At 34.1% G+C, this 19,400-nt stretch overlaps 1 protein-coding gene across 6 annotated transcripts in view; it reads left to right on the top strand.

The window, feature by feature from the left end:
• The window catches only part of SREK1 (splicing regulatory glutamic acid and lysine rich protein 1), a 38,682-nt gene extending 19,682 nt beyond the window's left edge, over positions 1-19,000 (top strand). For 3 of the 6 annotated variants that reach the window (XM_015140150.3, XM_015140152.3, XM_028849479.2), the window contains 6 exons: positions 574-688; positions 6,000-6,119; positions 6,532-6,900; positions 10,880-10,975; positions 12,953-13,097; positions 14,135-19,000. In XM_015140150.3, the coding sequence (XP_014995636.1) occupies positions 574-688; positions 6,000-6,119; positions 6,532-6,900; positions 10,880-10,975; positions 12,953-13,097; positions 14,135-14,284 (995 nt within the window). In that variant the 3' untranslated portion in view covers positions 14,285-19,000. Of the gene's footprint in view, positions 1-573; positions 689-5,999; positions 6,120-6,531; positions 6,901-7,829; positions 7,895-10,879; positions 10,976-12,952; positions 13,098-14,134 lie in introns of those variants that run through there. The other 3 variants (XM_015140151.3, XM_078004797.1, XM_078004798.1) reach the window with 2 other exon arrangements.
• The last annotated feature ends 400 nt before the right edge of the window (positions 19,001-19,400 follow it).

Below are 19,400 nucleotides of genomic sequence, written 5' to 3' on the forward strand. Positions count from 1 at the left end.
CAAGGCTAAAAAGAGTAAATATATTTAAGATATTATGATTCGGCAGGTTTACTTTTCCTCAACATTTTAATTCTGAAAATAGAAAAGAGAGCCCGTGATTTAGAAAAAAATACAGATACTGTATTTTAGCAAGGTAAAGGAACGCCTATTCAAACTTTTGTGTTGCTAATGAAAATAATTTAAAAACCCATTCTAAAAACATCTAGGTGGTTTACATTTGAGCAGATTTTCTAAATCACCACTCGGAATTTAAGCTTCAATTCTAGCAGAATAAGTGGAGAAAGGACTTAAAATCACTGTCACAGGAATTACAGACATGTTATAATCGTACGTTACGGCAGCAACATAATATTACGAACAGCTGTTTATAATCATCTGGTTTATATGTACTGCTGCAGGGTGGCTGCACTCAACGAGTTTATGCAATGACTTTCTTGGATGTTTCTGAAGGAGGAGGATGTACAGAGAGTAGGCCCCTTGCACTATATGTGGTACATTCCACTTGTGCCTGATTATTAACTGGGATCTTTAATTGTTCTGAGCTTACACTGCAAAGTGGTTTTTTCCTCCCAGAGTCTGGAAAGAGCAATGAAAGAAAAGGCGGTCGATCTCGTTCCCATACTCGCTCAAAATCCAGGTCTAGCTCAAAATCGCATTCTAGAAGGAAAAGATCACAATCAAAGCACAGGTGAGAATTTCTGCTGTCATATTTAAATTTTATTTTAGTTTTGTATTTAAAATATTAAGAGTTTATGAGTTTTTGTCAAAATATCAGAATTTAGAAATTTTAGTAGTGTACACCTGAAGTGTGATCACCATTAAATACTGTTCTAATTGTAATTCTGTAGTTGAGAATGAAATTTTGCCTAATGATATTTAATTTTTAAATATTTGAACTTATTTTTATTTTTAGAAATTAGTTTTGTGTCTAAAGATACTCTATTCCAGATTTTTCTAAGAGTAAACTAGTCTTTATATAGAAGTGACAAAAGCTGTTTTCATTCTTCATGTCGAGAAAAGGGAACATACTTAGTGACTATGCTGAAAATAATTGCTCAAGTTGCAGCTTTTTTGTTTTCTTTTCCCAGTCTATTCCAGGTCTGGGGAACACCACCCCAGATCTCAGTTTCGCACAGTTCCCTATTTTCAGTACCATGTGTCCAAAGGAACACTTTGAGTCCTTGGTATTGCTGGTGATAAGAGCCTCCTCTGCCCACTTTTGGACCTGAAACACAGGAGTAACATGCAGTTTCAACTTCAGTTATAGTACTTTGCTTAAGCTCTCTTATTTTTCATCATAGCTTTGTCCTTTTGATTTTCTTTATCTGTCATTTCTTTGGTATAAAGGGAACCTCAAAATGCAAACTTGGCAATACCATCTTGATTGGAAGTACCCTAAAGATCATTACTAAAGTTACAAATTTTGTTGTGTTTTTTAAGGTACGGAGGGGCTGTTGTTGAAATGTGAAAATATATATAGTGGATTCTAATTGCATGTTATATGTACATATGTACTCATACATATGCCTTGAGAGAACAGAGAGGGAAGAGTATATCTGCGTATGTTGGGGTTTTAAAGAAGGAGAAAGGATTTGGGGGAGGGAAAAGGAACCAGTTTATTGTCCATTGTTTTACCAGCAGGCTCAGTTTACTTTTTTGTGTGTTTGTGTGTGTTGATCAAGGAGATTCAAAGAATGAGGAAAAATAGGATGTTCTTTCTTAGATTCTAGTAAACAGGTATACACCAGATATACTAGTGTATACTTGTCTATCCTTAGTTTGCAAAATCTCCTTTAGAATTTGGTTTTACTGCCTTTATCCAAGGACTTACAGTAAGGCACTTTCAGAACCAAGTGAAGGAGGTTGTTTCATGTACAAGAAATAAGGCAGTGCAGCAGAGGCCAAATTAGGAAAGGATAGTGCAACAGAAGCTGCAGTGGTAGTAGACTGTGGATATTTCCATACGTTGACAGGATGTGGTGAGGGTAAAGGAAATCAAGGAAATAATAGAATTGGTCTGAAGAGTAATATTACAACTTCTTTTCTGAGGAAGATTGATGACCTGAATCTCATTGTGTTGATTGTAAGAGAGAGCTAATGTCCAAGACTGGAACGAGTTGAAACTTGATGATTAATAACATTGTTGTTTCTTTGATGATCTAAGTGAAGTTTTATGTGCTTTTTGAAATTATAGCAAATAATTTTGCTATCTACTGTGAGTTTTTTGTTTTTAAGTATATACAGATATTCCCCCCTCCAAGGGTTTGTGGGGGAGGGGTTATTCAGTCTAAACTGAAATTTGTTGATTAGTATTCTTATTTATGGGAGTACTTTTGTGTAGATCTGTCTATACAGATGTACACAAAAGGTCTACGTAGCATTAGAAATAATGTATATATGTTCCTTTGTTGTTTTTTTTTTTTAAATGCAGTCTCAGTCTGTTGCCCAGGCTGGAGTCCAGTGGCTCTATCTGGGCTCACTGCACCCTCCACCTCCCAGGCGCAAGTGGTCCTCCCATCTCAGCTTCTTGAGTAGCCGAGCCACAGACAAGCACCACCACGCCTGGCTAATTTTGTATTTTTTGTAGAAACGGGGTTTTATCGTACTGCCCAGGTTGGTCTCGAACTCCTGAGCTCAAGTGATCCTCCCGCCTTCATCTCCAAAAGTGCTGGGATTACAGGCGTGGTATACATGTTCTTAACTGGCATGTATACATACATACATATTTTTGTCAGCATATTCTATTTTTGTGCACGCATGTGGAAATGTAGCCTTAAGTTCATGAACAAATACAAAAGAGAATGAGTTCTCTTTAAATGAGAAAAAAAAAAAATTCCTTACCTAAAAACATTTGACTTGAAGATTCTGACCTGGAAGGATCCCGCTATCCCCCAGAAATCAGGAAGGGGATGATAGGCCTTTCTTGTCATTTCTTCCTCTACTAGCGGAAGTTGATGTTCTTGAATCTCACCCTGACCTATTAGTCTTAGCACGAGCGTGGGTTGCAGGAACCCTTTAACTTAAAGGCCCACCTTCTACTTTTTCACCATTTTCAAATGCTTCTAGAGCCATGCTTCCTACCTCCCATCCCTCCCCCCACAGCCTTTCCCTGTTCCTTCCCCTTCTTATGGTTAGAGAGAGGAAGGAGTTTCTTGTCACTGTGACCTTGGCTAGGACTAGGGAGGTATGTTTCCATTTTGTCCAAGTTTTGATGCCTGTTTTATTTATTGAGACATAGAAAAGTGGATAGTACTATAATTGTTATAATTTTAAGTTTATAGATTAGCACAGGAACTACTAGACATTTTATAATATTTTAATGGAAAACAACTGATTTACAAATGAACTTTGCAGCATAATGGTAAGTTGTTGTTTATTTACAGTTTAATTTAAAAATATGATTTTACATTTTCAGAATACAATTTCTCATTAAAAATGAGAGCTACTAGTGATAAATCTTTAGTTAGATTAGATCTGCTCTTGACTGCTTTTAGCATTCTTAATCAGAAAACTACTAGTGGGTAAGATTGACATGAAAATATTTAATGTCACAGTTAAAATGTAATAATTACTCTTAGTCACTGTCTTTTGACATCTCAGCTGCAGGGTAAGGTTGGAAGCCAAGTGATCAGTGCTTTTTATTATTAACTTATTTATGAGAGTTATACTTAATTTTTTAAAATAAGTTTTTTTGCTTAAGGTTGGAAAGCATTGCTTTGAGGAAAACAAAAGAATTGTATTTTTAGCAAGGACAGCTTAAAACAAATCTTATAGTAAGACTTTTTATTAAGTATATAGAAGCAAAGGCACTTTAAAAGATTACCCTGTGTGGATATCTGTAAATGGACTAATAATGTTCTCAGTTTTTCAGTTTTGCCTTAACATCTACTCCTTAACCTTCATGGCTCTTAAGTTACTAGTGATAAAGATTTCAGTAAGCTATGAATTATCTTTTTGTATTAAAAACGTGGTATATGATTTCTTATCTAGGGTCTTTGGAAAAAAAAGAAAAATAATGTATGTTGAACCAAATGAGGCTAAAAAAATATATATGGAATGAAGAGAATTGTATATTATTTTTAAAGCCAAATAGATGAGTAGTTTAAATGGAAATTAGCTGTTGAAATTTTGATTTGTAGTGTTGATTAGTATTTTAATCAACATTTTGACTAAACTGAAAAATGTGTTTAAAAACAAAAAATGATTTTGTTATTAATGAGGATTATTTGGAGGTTTTTCTGGTTCAGAGCATACCACAAAGCATGGTCTTTCTCTTTTTTCTTTTCTTTTTTTGAGATGGAATCTCACTCTGTTGCCCAGGCTGGAGTGTGGTGGCACGATCTTGGCTCACTGCAACCTCCGCCCCCTGGGTTCAATTGATTCTCCCACCTCAGCCTCCCGAGTAACTGGGACTACAGGTGCATGTCACCATACCCAGCTAATTTTTGTATTTTTAGTAGAGACAGGTTTCACCACGTTGGCAAGGCTGATCTTGAAATCCTGACCTCAAGTGATCCACCTGCCTCGGCCTCCCAAAGTGCTGGGATTACGGGTGTGAGCCACTGTGCCCAGCCCAACTATATTTCTTTTACTGATAATTGCTCTAAGTTAATTTATTAAAACATGACTATCAAGATGAGTTTTAGCTGTATAAAGGATACTTATGGAAGTTCATTCAGCTTCCTTGGAATATATACATAAAGATATAAAGTTTACATTTAATGTTAACTTTTAATAATGATGACATTGAGAGTTAAGAGTTTTAAACATTTACTTTTTGCTAGAGAATACTCCACAGTTTTACATACATTATCAGTTTTAATCCTCATGACAGCCCTAAGAGATGTAGGTATGATTCCTAGTCTACTTTATAGAGGAAGAAACTCAGGCTTGGAGAGGTTAAGTGACTAGCCGGAGTTCTCACAGGTAGTGTGTGGCAGAGCTGACTCTCAGAGCCAGATTGTCAGACTCCAAAGCTGTTGAGTCTAATCACTTTGCTATTTAAGTTGTGTGCGTCTGTTTTGTTAACATTTTAGTAAGTAGTTAGGATACCTCATTATGAAAAAAATCAAATTCTCAAAACACTTTTTCAGTGAGAAAGGGGGCCTAGTCCAAATTAAAATAACAGTTACCTTCCCTGCAATTGAACGTTTCCTGCAGTTAAAGGTTTCTTTTCATACAGGTTGAGACTCACAAATTTGAAAATCTGAAATCCAAAAGGCTTCAAGATCCAAAACTTTTTGAACACTTTCGTGATGCTCAAAAAAATGCTTACTGGAGCATTTTGGATTTTTCAGTTGTGTGTTTGGGATGCTCAACCAGTTTTATACATGTGTGTATGTATATAATGCAGATATTCCAAAATCTCCCAAAATGTGAAATTCAAAATACTTTTGGTTCCAAGCATTTCACATAAAGGATACTCAACCGGTAGCTGTGATTATAGTTACACATAATTTTTTAACTTGATATAGTTAAATCAAGGCATTGTAAATCCAATATTTGATTATATCTAGTTTTAACTTATGATTAATGATTTTTATTTTCCTGTCACAGTAGCGCTGTCATTAGGACTGTGCTTCCTTATATATTCTTTTTGTTTGTTGACAAACAGTACACATTCACAGGAACTACTGAACCATGTAACCACTACTCCCTATCATGATGTGTTATGACCAGATTACATGCAAGTCAACAGGGAAAAATCTTCTATACTGATTGGAGGCACAAAATGACTAGCAAAAGCCACATCTGAAACTACACGAAATAACTGTTAAATTCTTTGTTTCTGTCTCTGTTCCAGACAGTGAAATATCCAGGAAAGTTTCCAATAAACGTTGGGATTATGTAACTAAAGTATTATTTAAGAGAAAATTAAAAAATATTGTCAAATACTGTTAGGACAGATTTTAAGTTTTCTTGTTTGAAGGATCGTAAATTCTTAAAAGTTGAAATTCTAAGAATAAGTTTTGATATTCTAACAATTTGTTTTTCTTTAGAAGTAGATCCCATAATAGATCACGTTCAAGACAGAAAGACAGACGAAGATCTAAGAGCCCACATAAAAAACGCTCTAAATCAAGGGAGAGACGGAAGTCAAGGAGTCGTTCGCGTTCACGGTGAGTTTTAGAGAAATTAACAATAATTTTTTTTTCCTCAGAGTTCTATTAGTGCTCAGGGATAATATTTTAATTGGCTTCATTTGTTAAAAATCTGTTGTAGTTTAGGTTTTTAATGAGAGAAATGAAACCTTTTTTATTGTTTTAGTAATCTAGTATTAGTATTGATTACTATTGATTTGAATCTGATGTCAGTGTGACTCATGAGGTTTCCAAACTACTCACTTCAGCTTGTATAATATTAATAGCTTTGTTTAGCAGCTTCTTGTACACCTGAGTTTCATGAAAATGTATATGTAAATATCTGTAGCTGCTATAAATTGTCTTGTGTTGGTAATTGTTGAAGAGAGAGGTCTTTTTGGAGGTGGTAGAATTATTTTAGTTACGAATTTATTTATTTTTGTTTTTAAAGGGACAAGAGAAAAGACACTCGAGAAAAGATCAAGGAAAAGGAAAGAGTGAAAGAGAAAGACAGGGAAAAAGAGAGAGAGAGGGAAAAGGAACGTGAAAAAGAAAAGGAACGGGGTAAAAACAAAGATAAAGACCGGGACAAGGAACGGGAAAAGGACCGGGAAAAAGACAAGGAAAAGGACAGAGAGAGAGAACGGGAAAAAGAGCATGAAAAGGATCGAGACAAAGAGAAAGAAAAGGAACAGGACAAAGAAAAGGAACGAGAAAAAGACAGATCCAAAGAGATAGATGAAAAAAGAAAGAAGGATAAAAAATCCAGAACACCACCCAGGAGTTATAATGCATCGCGAAGATCTCGTAGTTCCAGCAGGTTTGATGATGCTTAAAATTTTTACAAAGGGATTTGCTGATGACAATTGGAAACAAAAATTTTTACGGAGGGAGAAAAGGTTACTGTATGCAAGTGGAACCTGTAAAGTAATATAAAAATGTTTTCTCCTAATTTCAGAGTAAACATTTCTCTAGCAGAGTGGAGAAAGAGATGATACTGGACATTATTTGAAAAGTTTTAGCTATTCTCTGTAACCACTATTTTAATAGAATAATAATAATTGTTATTTTCTTAGAGGGTGGGATAGCAGGGAAAGGTTACTTTTTAAAAAATGCACAGTAAGAATTTGCCTCTTAGGCTTTTTCCTGGACTTTTCTTGAATGGTGTGATTAATTTTAATATGTAAAATGGTTTCTGAAGTTGCAGTGTTAGCCTTCTTTGTCACCTAAGTTAATTTTTATCCTTATTTTGTTAAGTGCATAACATTTAAATTTTGGTTATGTTTTATTTTGTCAGTTTTAGAGGTTGGAGTTTTTCCTTAGGACTGTGATTTCAGTTTATTAATAGGTTTACTACCACCAGGTGGCAGCAGGTTGCCATAGTAACAGCTGAACAATGAGAACAACCTTGAGATTTGAGATTATCTAAACCTACATCCTTTAGTTCAGATGATACCATGATTATAAATGGAAGTTCCTAACTTGTACTATACTATCTTAAAAATATTAAATATATATTAGCACGTTTTTAAAGATATTCTTAAGATGGTTTTTTAATAGAAAATAATTTGAGATAAAGGAATATATGTTTCCCATTTTTAAAACTTGTGCTTTGTTAGTTTATTTTTAATACCAGCCTTTGACTAGATAATAAAAGATAATCGTAGACCTTTATTGTGCACTTACTATATGCCAGACATCATGTCAGCAGACTTTTTCATGTCTCACCTTGTTTAATCCTCACAACAGGCCTGGGAGAAGATTATTATCATCGCTGTTTTAAAACATGAGGAAGCTGACGCTCTGTACAAGAAGTATAGTAATCCTTTTAGTTTATTTTAGAGATTAAGTTTGAGAATTCTCTCACTAGTACTTGGTACTTACTTTTAAAGACTACCTCAGAAGCGCAAAGTTGAAAGCAATAGTATATGTTAAAACAAGGCTGAAAATAAACAGATCACTGCTTTATTTCAGCACGTTGAACCACAAATTGAAGAATTAATGTAACCTCATTTGCTGTGGGTATCGGTTTGAGCCTTGTAACTGCACCTTTACTGCAAAGTGATTTTGTTGATTCTGAGTCACACGTGCCTTTGTGTTTCTGTGATTGTTTAGACATTACCTTTCACAGCACCAAATACTATTTTAATTCCTTTTTAATAACTTGAATTTACTTTTTCTGATGACATGGGAATATTTAACTTTTTCTTGGGCCATTTTAAGTTGTTTGGTGTAGAGGAAAGTTCAAGTGTTCACATTCATTCCTAAATATATATGTATATATTTTTCGAGACAATGTCTTGCTCTGTTGCCCAGGATGGAGTGCAGTGTCATGATCTGGATTCACTGCAGCCTCCGCCTTCCCGGGTCAAGTGATTCTCGTACGTCAGCCTCCAGAGTAGCTGGGATTACAGGTGTGCACCACCATGCCTGGCTAATTTTTGTATATTTAGTAGAGACGGAGTTTCACCATGTTGGTCAGGTTGATCTTGAACTCCTGGCCTGAAGTGATCTGCCCTCTTTGGCCTCCCAAAGTGCTGGGATTACAGGTGTGAGTCACCGCACCTGGCTCAAATGTATTCTTCAATAACATCTGGGGCCTTGAGAATAAAAGATGACTGACATTAGTTCATAAAGGCAGCAATTTGGAATATTTCATGCTTTCAGAAGAGCTTGGTAAAGAGTTACAATTTCTTTCTTTGAATTTTTTTTTTTTTTTAGACAGAGTGTCACTTCGTCACTCAGGCTAGAATGCAGTGGTGCGATATCTGCTCGCTGCAACCTCCGCCTCTTCAGTTCAAGCGATTTCTCCTGCCTCAGCTTCCTGAGTAGCTGGGATTACAGGCGTGTACCACCACACTCAACTGATGTTTGTATTTTTAGTAGAGATGGGATTTCACCAAGTTGGCCAGGCTGGTCTCAAACTCCTGACCTCAGGTGATCCACCCGCCTCAGCCTCCCAAAGTGCTGGAATTACAGACTTGAGCCACTGCGCCAAGCCAAGAGTTACAATTTCTTGTCTTTTAGCATTTTTCTGCATTTCAGATGTTGATTTGTTACTAAATGAAAAATATTTTAACTGTTCAAAAAATAGTTAATATTCTTATTTCTAACATTGTCTCCTAATTTATACTTTTAAAGAAAATGATATTAAAGAATTTTTTAATGATTAAAAGTTACTGTCAATAAAGGTGATACCAAGAAAGGGAAGGAGAAAACAGTATTTATTGAGCACCTACTCTGTGTCACACTCTATGCTTTGTACATTACAGATTTTATCCTAAATCCTCAACAACCTCGTAAGACTTAAATTATTAATTGTCTTTATTTTTCAGTTGAAAAAACAGATTAGGTTAAGTAATATGATCCTGGTTGTGTAGCTGGGTAAGGTGTGTAACTCAAATTTAAGTCTAAATCTCACCAACTTTAGCTGTTAATACTATTTCTTTCTCAAGTAATTGTCTAGCTTGCTGTTGTCTATGGGGACTTTCCTCTCCTTATCATCAGCTAGTGGGTATTAGACATCCACTTGTACATACTGCTTTCTGAACAAATAAGTAAAACAATTACACTGATCAAGGCGGAGCCATTTTGTGTAATGTTAAAGTCTGGAATACACTGACATTCACATGCTATGTATAAAGTATTTTTGGTTCTTAGGCTGAGCTGTTAAGAGAATGGCATTGATGTAATGAAATAAGGTATCTAATTTCCATTTTAGGAAGTGTAATTTTGGAGTGTCTTGGGAATAAAAGTGGAGGAGAGAGTCTTAGGTAGAGGTAGAATTGACTTCTGTTCTCAGAGTTCTTGAACTTTGTATTTTAATGTCTTATTATATATACCGTGTGAGTGTTCTTTATTTTAGAAATGAAAAACTTTGAAAATATTTTATTGTCTCTTAGAATCAGTTTCCTGAGATGGTAAGGATAACATGAATTCCAGAGGATTTGGTTTTTCAGCTATGTGGTCACTGATTATCAGAACTTGTGAGATAGATCATTGGATATGTCCTCATACCATATCCCTTAAATTATAGACCTAGTGAAGTTCCTTGTTTTTGAGTTGAAGTAGTTTAGAATATGTATCATTTGCTAATCTGATAAGTAAAATGGTTAATAATAAAAACGTAATCTATTTTATAATTATTCCTGTCATACTTACATCTCAGATTGTAACTATTTTGCTTAAATCTAAGCAGCTTTTACACTAAATTTTGAATTAATAGAGCAACAGTAATGAAATGATAGGAGGTTGGAGGGAAAAACAATTTCTCTAAAATGATAGTAATGTAAATGCTTTTTAAAGTAGACATTGTTAATTGGGTATAGAAAGTTCACATTTTACAAGCCAATTTATGTTTCAGTTCTTGAAAAGGGCCTGTTACTTCATTATAATCCACAGTGGGGCAGTGAGGAGCTAGATACCTGACAAAGTATTTGATAAACAAAACATGTTTTAGCTACTGAGAAAGAACATACTTGAGAGAAGCAGAAACACCATTAATATTTTTTCTACTGAAGAAATTGTTCGAATAAATGAGGTGAAAAGGAGGAGGTCTTCTACCCTTCCTAATATGAAGTCTTAGATGATGTTTTCATCAGTCTGTAAAATTTATGATTCATAATTTGACCCACTCTAAAGTTAGGTAATTGAACATGTTCATAAAGGACATAAGTTTAAACTGGCCTCTAAAAAATACTGTTCATATGAGAATATCAAGGACCCTTTTGCTTTTGTATATTTGAATTGCCCTTTATTTTAATTGCTGTTTTTAAAAATGATGTATTTTTGGCTTTCAGGGAAAGGCGTAGGAGGAGGAGCAGGAGTTCTTCCAGATCACCAAGAACGTCAAAAACCATAAAAAGGAAATCTTCTAGATCTCCGTCCCCTAGGAGGTAGGTTGGAAACTTGTGCTAAAACTAAACAGGAGAAAGCAAGAAATATTTTTAAATATTTTAAATTTATCTCTTTATTTTTTAACTTTATATTTTGAATGAATAATATATATGCATCATTCAGAAATTAAAGATAAAAAGTTATATATCAGGAAGTCTTAATTTCCACTCGTGCCCATCTACACTGTCCCCATAAGTAATGACTTCATGAGGTTTTTTTGTATATGTTTCCAGTTTCATATACAGATAACAAGATGAGCATGTATCATTTTTTTCTAATACAAAAAGTAACACAAAATACACACTGTTGTGCACTTGCTTTTGTCATTTAACTACCAGGAAGTCCTTTTGTCACTTGACGAGGTCAGAGAGAGCTTCTTCAATTCCTTTTTATAATTGCATAGGCTTCCATTGTATGGCAGTACCTTGGTTATTTAACTAGGCTACAGTAGAAGGGGTTTTTTTGAATTTTCTTACCATAAATTTTGTAATGCTATAATTAATAACTTTGGACTTAAGTTGTTTTTAGTGTGCATGTGTGTAGGAAAAATCTGAAGAAGTGGCATTGTTAGGTTAGGTAATAAGCATGTTTGTAATTTTTGAGAGCTATTTCCAAATTATCCTCTATAAGGGTTTGCAGCAGTTTGCAGTCTTAATTATGAGAGAAGTGACCACTTCATACATTTGAAAGCCATTTGTATTTCTTTTTCTGCGAATTGTCTGTATACTCTGCCCATTTTTCTGTTGGCCTTTTTGTTTCCTTTTCTGTTTCCAAGAACTCTTTTATTATAGGGAGTTTATTGTTTAGTGATGTGATTATAAATATCATTCTCAGTTTGCTGTTTCTTTTAAAAAATGGTGAGACTTGATTTTACAAAGGTTTTTCATTTTTAAAATAACTTTCTCTTTTTCTTGTATGACTTCTTATGTGAGTCAAAAACTGATAAAAGACTTTTCCTATTCCAAGATTATGATAGAACTTTTTGTTTTTCTTGAACTTTTGTGGTTTTATAGACTTATGATGACAAGTCTTCTGTCCAGGAATGTGGTGTATCTGATGAGACTGGGCACGTTCAGGGTGATAATGGCTGTAGACAAGGAATGTGGTATATCTTATTAGGCCATCCTTAGTGTTTTCAGGAGTATTTCAGTGTTTGTTTCATACAGGGTTTATGCATGTCTTAATTCCTAGAAATTTTTGTTGTTGCTGTTGGAAATGAGGTATTTTCTTTCATTATGTTTAATTGGAGGTTAGGTTTGTACGTAGGAAAGTTATTGATTTCTGTATATTTATTTTTTTAATCCCACTGCCTTACTAATTGATTATGGTTTTTTAGATGATTTTCTGTGATTTTCCAGCAGAGGGATCTTTTGTTTATTTGCTTATAGGTTTTTGGCTTTTGTGAGAATAACGGAAGGCTTAGGATACTGTAGATGCAGGCCATATTTGTATTTTTGAAACAAATGCTTTACCCAGGAAAGTCAAAACTTTTGTCTTACAAACTGAAATTACACAAAAAGATACATTCAGAAAATGTCACTCCTGTCTCCATTCCTTCTGCCTTGTTCCCATTCATCCTGTGTAATTGACCAATCATTTGATTGTCTTTTCTTTGTTTCTCTTTGCAAAATGAGGCAGATACATATTCATTTGGTTTTATTTTCTCCTTATTGCAATACATAAACAAATCTTGAATATTCGAAAACTATTAAATAGGCTATACGAAACAGTGTTTTATGAGAATGTATGGTGCCTCTGCCAAAATGACTTGTGTATCCTTAAGAAACTAACTGGGGTAAGGGTGGAGTAGGTCAGGTTGTAGGTCTCATTTATGTTACTTTGCAAACCAGCTTACTGTTAATGCTTATTAACAATGCATTATTTTAGATATCCAGTGTTAGAAAAGGATATCTTGTCAAGAATATAATCGATCTTCAATTGCTTAGAATTTAACTGACATATCAATATTCTTATAGCAGAAATAAGAAGGATAAAAAGAGAGAAAAAGAAAGGGACCACATCAGTGAAAGAAGAGAGAGAGAACGTTCAACGTCTATGAGAAAGAGTTCTAATGATAGAGATGGGAAAGAGAAGTTGGAGAAGAACAGTACTTCACTTAAAGTAAGCAGTAGTCATTCGGTGTCTGGCACTTGAGATTGTTCTTTATTGCATACAAATGGTTTTAGACTGAAAGCTCTTTGGGGAACAGTGTCTTGTACATTGTTGGCATTTTAAAATATTTAAAATATTTAATTGGTAATTAAAAAAAACTAAATGTTGAAGAGGTAAGAGCCAATTAAAACTAAAATAAAACTAAATTAAATCATAACGTGGCATGCAAGAAAAATTTAAGAAATCAACAGTAACAAATGTATTTGATTTTATATAGATAGTATTTCTGCCTGATGCCATTTTCCTCAATTTATGTTTTAACAAATTTGAAAAGACTTTGTGTGGTTAACATTAGGTTTGTTGTGTTAGAATACCTAATGGAAAACCACATTCCACCAAGTGAGCTTTTTTGTCACTTGGATAAATAAGTAGTTGTGAATTAAGTTACTTACTTATATTTGTATTTTGAAATTATGAATTTTGGAACATCTGTCTTACAGTTTTATGTACTATAATACTGATAGAGGATTATCATCATCATCAATAACATTGATAACATTTATTAAGCATTTACGATGTTCCGGGCACTGTTTGTTCTTATTTAATTCTCGTTTAAATTGAGGGTAGAAATTGGAGTGTTCTTGAACAGCCTTTTCCAGGAGGCATAATGACTTCCTTTTCTACATTTCCTTATTTTTGCTGCATTGGTTTCCAGATTAAAAATATATCCTGGCATCCTTGGAAATTATTTCACTCTTTCAATAGATCTGTCTCACTTTTTCAAGTCTGTCAGCAACATTTATTGAGCAGTTGCTTAAAATTTCTTTTCACCAATTCTAATTTAATTTCCATGGATTGTCCATCTTTTATGAGAATACAAAGGGGAAATTGATAGTGTTTGCGTATTCTTTACATGTGAAAACGTAATGGGAGAAAATAATACCCAGTTTTTTTAATTCGCAAAAGATAAAGTTTCACATTTTTGTCATAATAGGAGGCAGTTCTTGAGGAAAATAGTAAATGCATACGTTAATTACTCTTTGTAGGAGAAGGAGCACAATAAAGAACCAGATTCAAGTGTGAGCAAAGAAGTAGATGACAAGGATGCACCAAGGACTGAGGAAAACAAAGTACAGCACAACGGGAATTGTCAGCTGAGTGAAGAAAACCTCTCTACCAAAACAGAAGCAGTATAGGACCGACAAGTGTACCTCTGCACTCAATGCTGGAATCAAATCCAAAGCTTTTAATTCTCTCAACAAGATGGAAGCAGCAAAGAAATCTAGTTGAGCGTAAAGATAGGATCTAACAGCTTTTCCAGTTGTTAGATGACTTTGTGACCATCTTGTTATTGAGTAAGAAAATAAAGCATGGACATCATGAAAATAACAGATGTTACCCAAACTCATCTTCTAAAAATCTGTGTATTTCCATGGTGGCTGACACATTTGTCATGTGATTTGTTAGTGTTTGCCAAGAACCATTGCAAATAAATTGAACATCAAAGATCCAAGTTTGTACTATCCCTAAAGACTGGAGATAAGCATTGGAGGCTCTTTTAAAAAATGCTAGTTACTGAATTTTGTATTGTTTTACTTTTTTTTAATTTCAGTATATACAGTTTGATGATGTGCTTGAAATTGGTGCAAATATATACACACCCTTGTAAGTGCAAAGTATGTAAGAAGTTTTAACATTTACTTCACAGGACTTATGGTGATTGTGTTAAATTCTCACTATTGTGTTTTCTTTGGCTCACTGTTTAGGACAGTTTTTCTTTAAAATAGTTTTGCAGATTAAAATTGCTTAAATAAGTGGATTCAAAAACTGACAATGCATGCTACTGTTCTCTTTCAAAAGGAAGAGCAACTGTGTTGAATACTAATAATGATGAATTAGTATTCAGTGTTTAGAATCATTGGGTCTACCTGCAAAATGAGCATTTCTTTTTAAATTTTCTTGACATTTCCAAGCTTATTATGAATAATATTGCAGTGTGTCTTGTCAGCTGTAGGTGGCAAAGGTGCCCTTATAAAAAGAAAACTGGCTTTTCAAAATGGGCTATGGGAGCACAAGCTGAAGCTTTAGTGCCTTCTACAATGTGGTATACTGTTTTCTAGAATTTTATATGTGCTAGTCATTCTCAATTCATACGGAATCTAGATGGATATTTCATTCATACCTGTAGAGAAGTGTGTAAGTGGTATGTCAGAACAGCTTCTTACTGATTTCACCTGATACGAGAAGGAAGTCCTGTTTTCAAGAATGACGTTAGAGTCATGCAGCTTTGGGACCATCAGTTTTATACTGTGATAATTGAAAATGAAACGTGTTCTTATTTTCCTTAAATAGAAGGAAACCCTTTAGTTCTCTACATTGGATGGCCTTATTACCTCTCAATCATCTTTTCATAAATGATGTGCAGAAATTGTACTTAAGGACTTAGGAGTATATGGGAGGTTATTGGTTTTATGTTTAAGGATACGTTTACTTGAGTTTAAGATACAGGTCATCCATCATTCTTAGGCTCACTTTTTACAGAAAGTATGCAAACAGTAAAGTGACAACACTGCTAATGTTTTTCCCCAGTACTATAACTTGTGGTTTCTGAACTCATTATTATTGTATTTTCAAAAAAGTAATACCTTTTAATTAGTGTATTAAAAAATTAAGTATAATTATTTTAATGCAATCTAATACAATCAGATTACTCAGTTGCCTTACCTCATGGGAAGAGTTACTTTTCTAGATCTAAAAAGCTGAATAGCATGTTCGTTACTTGGTTTCAACTAGAGTTTTCTTTTAATGTTAATAAGATTGAAACTTTAGTATTTGGTGGGGAATGGAAAGAGTTGCCCTTATTGCAAGTAATGAAGCCTGATTTGATTATGAAGCTGCTTAATCACTCTTCATGTGTTCAGAATTACTGTTTTTTTGTTTGTTTTTCCTTTTTGTCACTGTGTACATTAAAATTTTGGAAGATGCTTTACTATGTAAAGTATAGATGGTCATTTTAATCATTCAGCCACATATGGTTGGCTGGTAAACAGCTTATTCTGATACAAGAATGCTTGGGTGCATATGGAAAGATTGTGAAAGAGTGTGTCTTGCATCAACAGCTGTCTTATTTATGATATATAAGTAGAAATAGAGCAAATGTTGTTGGAATCTGTTATTTTTAGTACCATTTCTTTAATAAAGCTAAGTATTTTAGAGGAAAATATTTGTTTATGCATTTCAAAAAAGCATTTTAGTTTTATCCTGCTTGTTGTAGTTGGCATTGAGATTGTTGTGACGTGGAGAGTGTGTGTTTGTGTGGTGTCTATAAAACAAGTCATTTAAGGTATGAGTGTTTTCTTGTACTCTGGACCTATTACATGTTTTTTTATGTCGGTAATTAACATTTAATTTGGTTCCTGCTGCTAATTATTTTCTTTGCTGATATTTATTCAGCTTTAAAATAATCTTACTATAATCTTGAAACGCTGATTTGTAAAAACTAAGATGAGTAGGAATACAAGAGATCTGGAGAAACAAATCAGATTGTTATGGGGTTTAACATTTTCTTATTTGGGCTTATGGAAGCAAGGCATTCTAAGGTCTAGAGGGATGTGTGTGTGTCCATGTGTGCGTATGCGCACGTGTGTATCTGTTTGAGACATACTTTCTCTGTTGACTTAAAAGAGCTCATATTTTCATTCGTTTATTTTCTTTCAGGGTATTTTGTTTTTTTCTTTAAGACTTCTTTTTTTTAAATCCCAGGTAGATGTTGTCAGATAAACTTGAGGTAAGGCCAAGAAGACAGACATTTTATACTTGATACTTTCTGTAATTATCTTTTTTTAGCTTGATTACGTAGAGTACACTCTGTTCCTTAAGTTGTAGTTGCTATTTATCATTGTAGACAAATTCTGTTGCCTTTCAGCATCAGTTCATAAGCTAGTGCATCGGTTTTGTGTCAAAACTTTCAAATCCTGAAGTTCTGCAGTTATTGTCTTAGTTATTTTCTAATTAGCTTATAATTGCAAACACTAGTCAGCTTGTGATCTCTGTGTTTCAAGTTCTTTTCTTCAAGAGGTTCAGTACCTACTATGTTGATCTTTGGCAGTGCCGGAGGCTTAAATTTTGACATGCTCAATTAAAAATAAACACTGGCGTTTATAATGAAAAGGTTTTTTTTTTTTTTTTTTGCCGGCGGGGGGCAGAGGGGTGGTCCAAGAGAATTTATTTTGTGATAGTATTAATTTTCAAGACCTTCAGTCATTCCTATGTCTATGTTGCTATCTTTATTTTAAAACTTAGAACCCTGATCAAACTCCCCTCTCAAGTGAAGATACTGTGTAGATTCAAGAGTTATAATGTAGAGTAATAGGCCTTTTTTTTTCAGTCTTATTAGAAATAAAGAGCATGATTTAATTATTGTTGAATTAGCAATTAAAATGAATCCCTTTGGAGGGATGGCATTGAGTAACTTATGATTTCAGTGAATCATTTATGTTTTCGTTGGAAGACAGTATCTGATTTTAACTGGGTGTATTATGAAGTAGAGCCATTCCTACGAAGTAAATGTGCAGTGCCCATGTGTTTCTTGTGTTTAAATTTATTTTTACTACATACATATTATTTTCTCATGTTTATTTACTAATGTAATTTTCACTTAAAATTAGATTGTTTATTTTCAAATTTTAAAAGCTAGTGCTCTTAAAAGAGCTAAATTATATTTCTGGAAGCAGGAGTTTAGTATAAATGTAATAAAATTTTAAAATAAAATTGACTTCCCTACTTAGTCTTGGGTTTGTGGGTGAGTTTGTTTTTAGTACACTTTTATTGGTGGTTTTGCGTGAAGAGTAATACGTTTTTATTATTACTTTTCTTTTTGAGACAGGGTCTCACTGTCACCCAGGCTGGAGTGCAGTGACATGATCATGGCTCACTGCAATCTTGACCTTTCTGGGCATGGATGATCCTCTCATCTAAGCCTCTTGAGTAGCTGGGACCACAGACATGTGCCACCATGCCCAGCTAATTGTAGAATTTTTTTGTAGAGACAGGGTCTTGCCATGTTGCCTAGACTGGTCTCAAACTCCTGGGCTCAAACAATCCGTCTGCCTCAGCCTTCCAAAGTGCTGAGATTACAGGTGTGAGGCACTGCACCTGGCAATACATTATTTTAAAAGTGAACGCTAAGCCATTTATGACTTTGGTTATATTCAGTCAGTTGGATTTAGTAACTACTAACTAGCTTTCTTCCATTCTAAAGTACTTTTATAGTTTCTAGCAATTAGTTTGTTACAATTAGCTTATATCAGATATAACATTTCTTAATATAATGTTTATAAAAGGTTTTAAGTCTGTTGCCTGATTTTTAAATTTATATCTAGTTAACATTTTAATTTTGAAAATTGCCAACTTTTGGGAGATTTCACATATTTTACCTCTAAATTTTATTTTTCCAGGATTGGTATGGAGGAGTAGTACCTTGTATTCTTGGTTTATTTTTATTTGCTAGACATAATTTCATAACTATATATGTAAGTATAAATTCATAAAAATCGCACTGAGAGAATAGGTTGATTTCAACCATTTTGAGGGTACTGGTAGGTAACACACTGTTGGGGAATAAACTAAAGAATTTCTGATTTCTACAGTAGATTTAAGTATGAAATTTGAGTATACTGTGTAGCTGTGTAGATCAACTTAATGCTTAAAAAATTACCTCCTTAATGATTAGGTTAATAGAACAGTGTTAGATTATCAAGGGAAGAGTTTGGAATGTAAACATAAACATGCTGCATAGGTGGTGTTTATTTGTGAGTAGGACTACTTTTAAATGGTACTAGTAAAGATTTATCAAATGATGCTGCTATTATGTTGCTATATTTTTAATAAAATGAAAATCTTAAAATCTTGCCACTGTTGAGTAGTAATTTCAACTATTTCTGGAACAGTTATTTGCATATTTACATCTTATTTCTGTAACTGAAAGGGGATAATAGGCTTTTCCAGGGTTCAAGATTACTACCAAAAATGGAAGGTTTTGCATACTGGGCAATCTTCGTGTTCTGTGGCAGTTAACTCTAGTCAAGGCTTTTCATATTAAACATTTTGCAGTACCCAAGTAAGTGATAGCTGCTCTCTGAATTTCCCTTCCCCCCAGCCCCCACAAATTCAGCTTCTTGCTAGGATATTTGTACAATGAAAACTATCACTTTGTCTTTTAACAGCAGGTGGAATGCCTTCTCCCATTTATAACAGGTGTAACTCTACATTTGGTGAAAGAGCTGTGTGCTCAGGGTGGTCACTTAGGTAAGA

Source organism: Macaca mulatta, chromosome 6 (genome assembly GCF_049350105.2).
Source record: "Macaca mulatta isolate MMU2019108-1 chromosome 6, T2T-MMU8v2.0, whole genome shotgun sequence".
In the NCBI taxonomy this organism is placed as follows: domain Eukaryota; kingdom Metazoa; phylum Chordata; class Mammalia; order Primates; family Cercopithecidae; genus Macaca; species Macaca mulatta.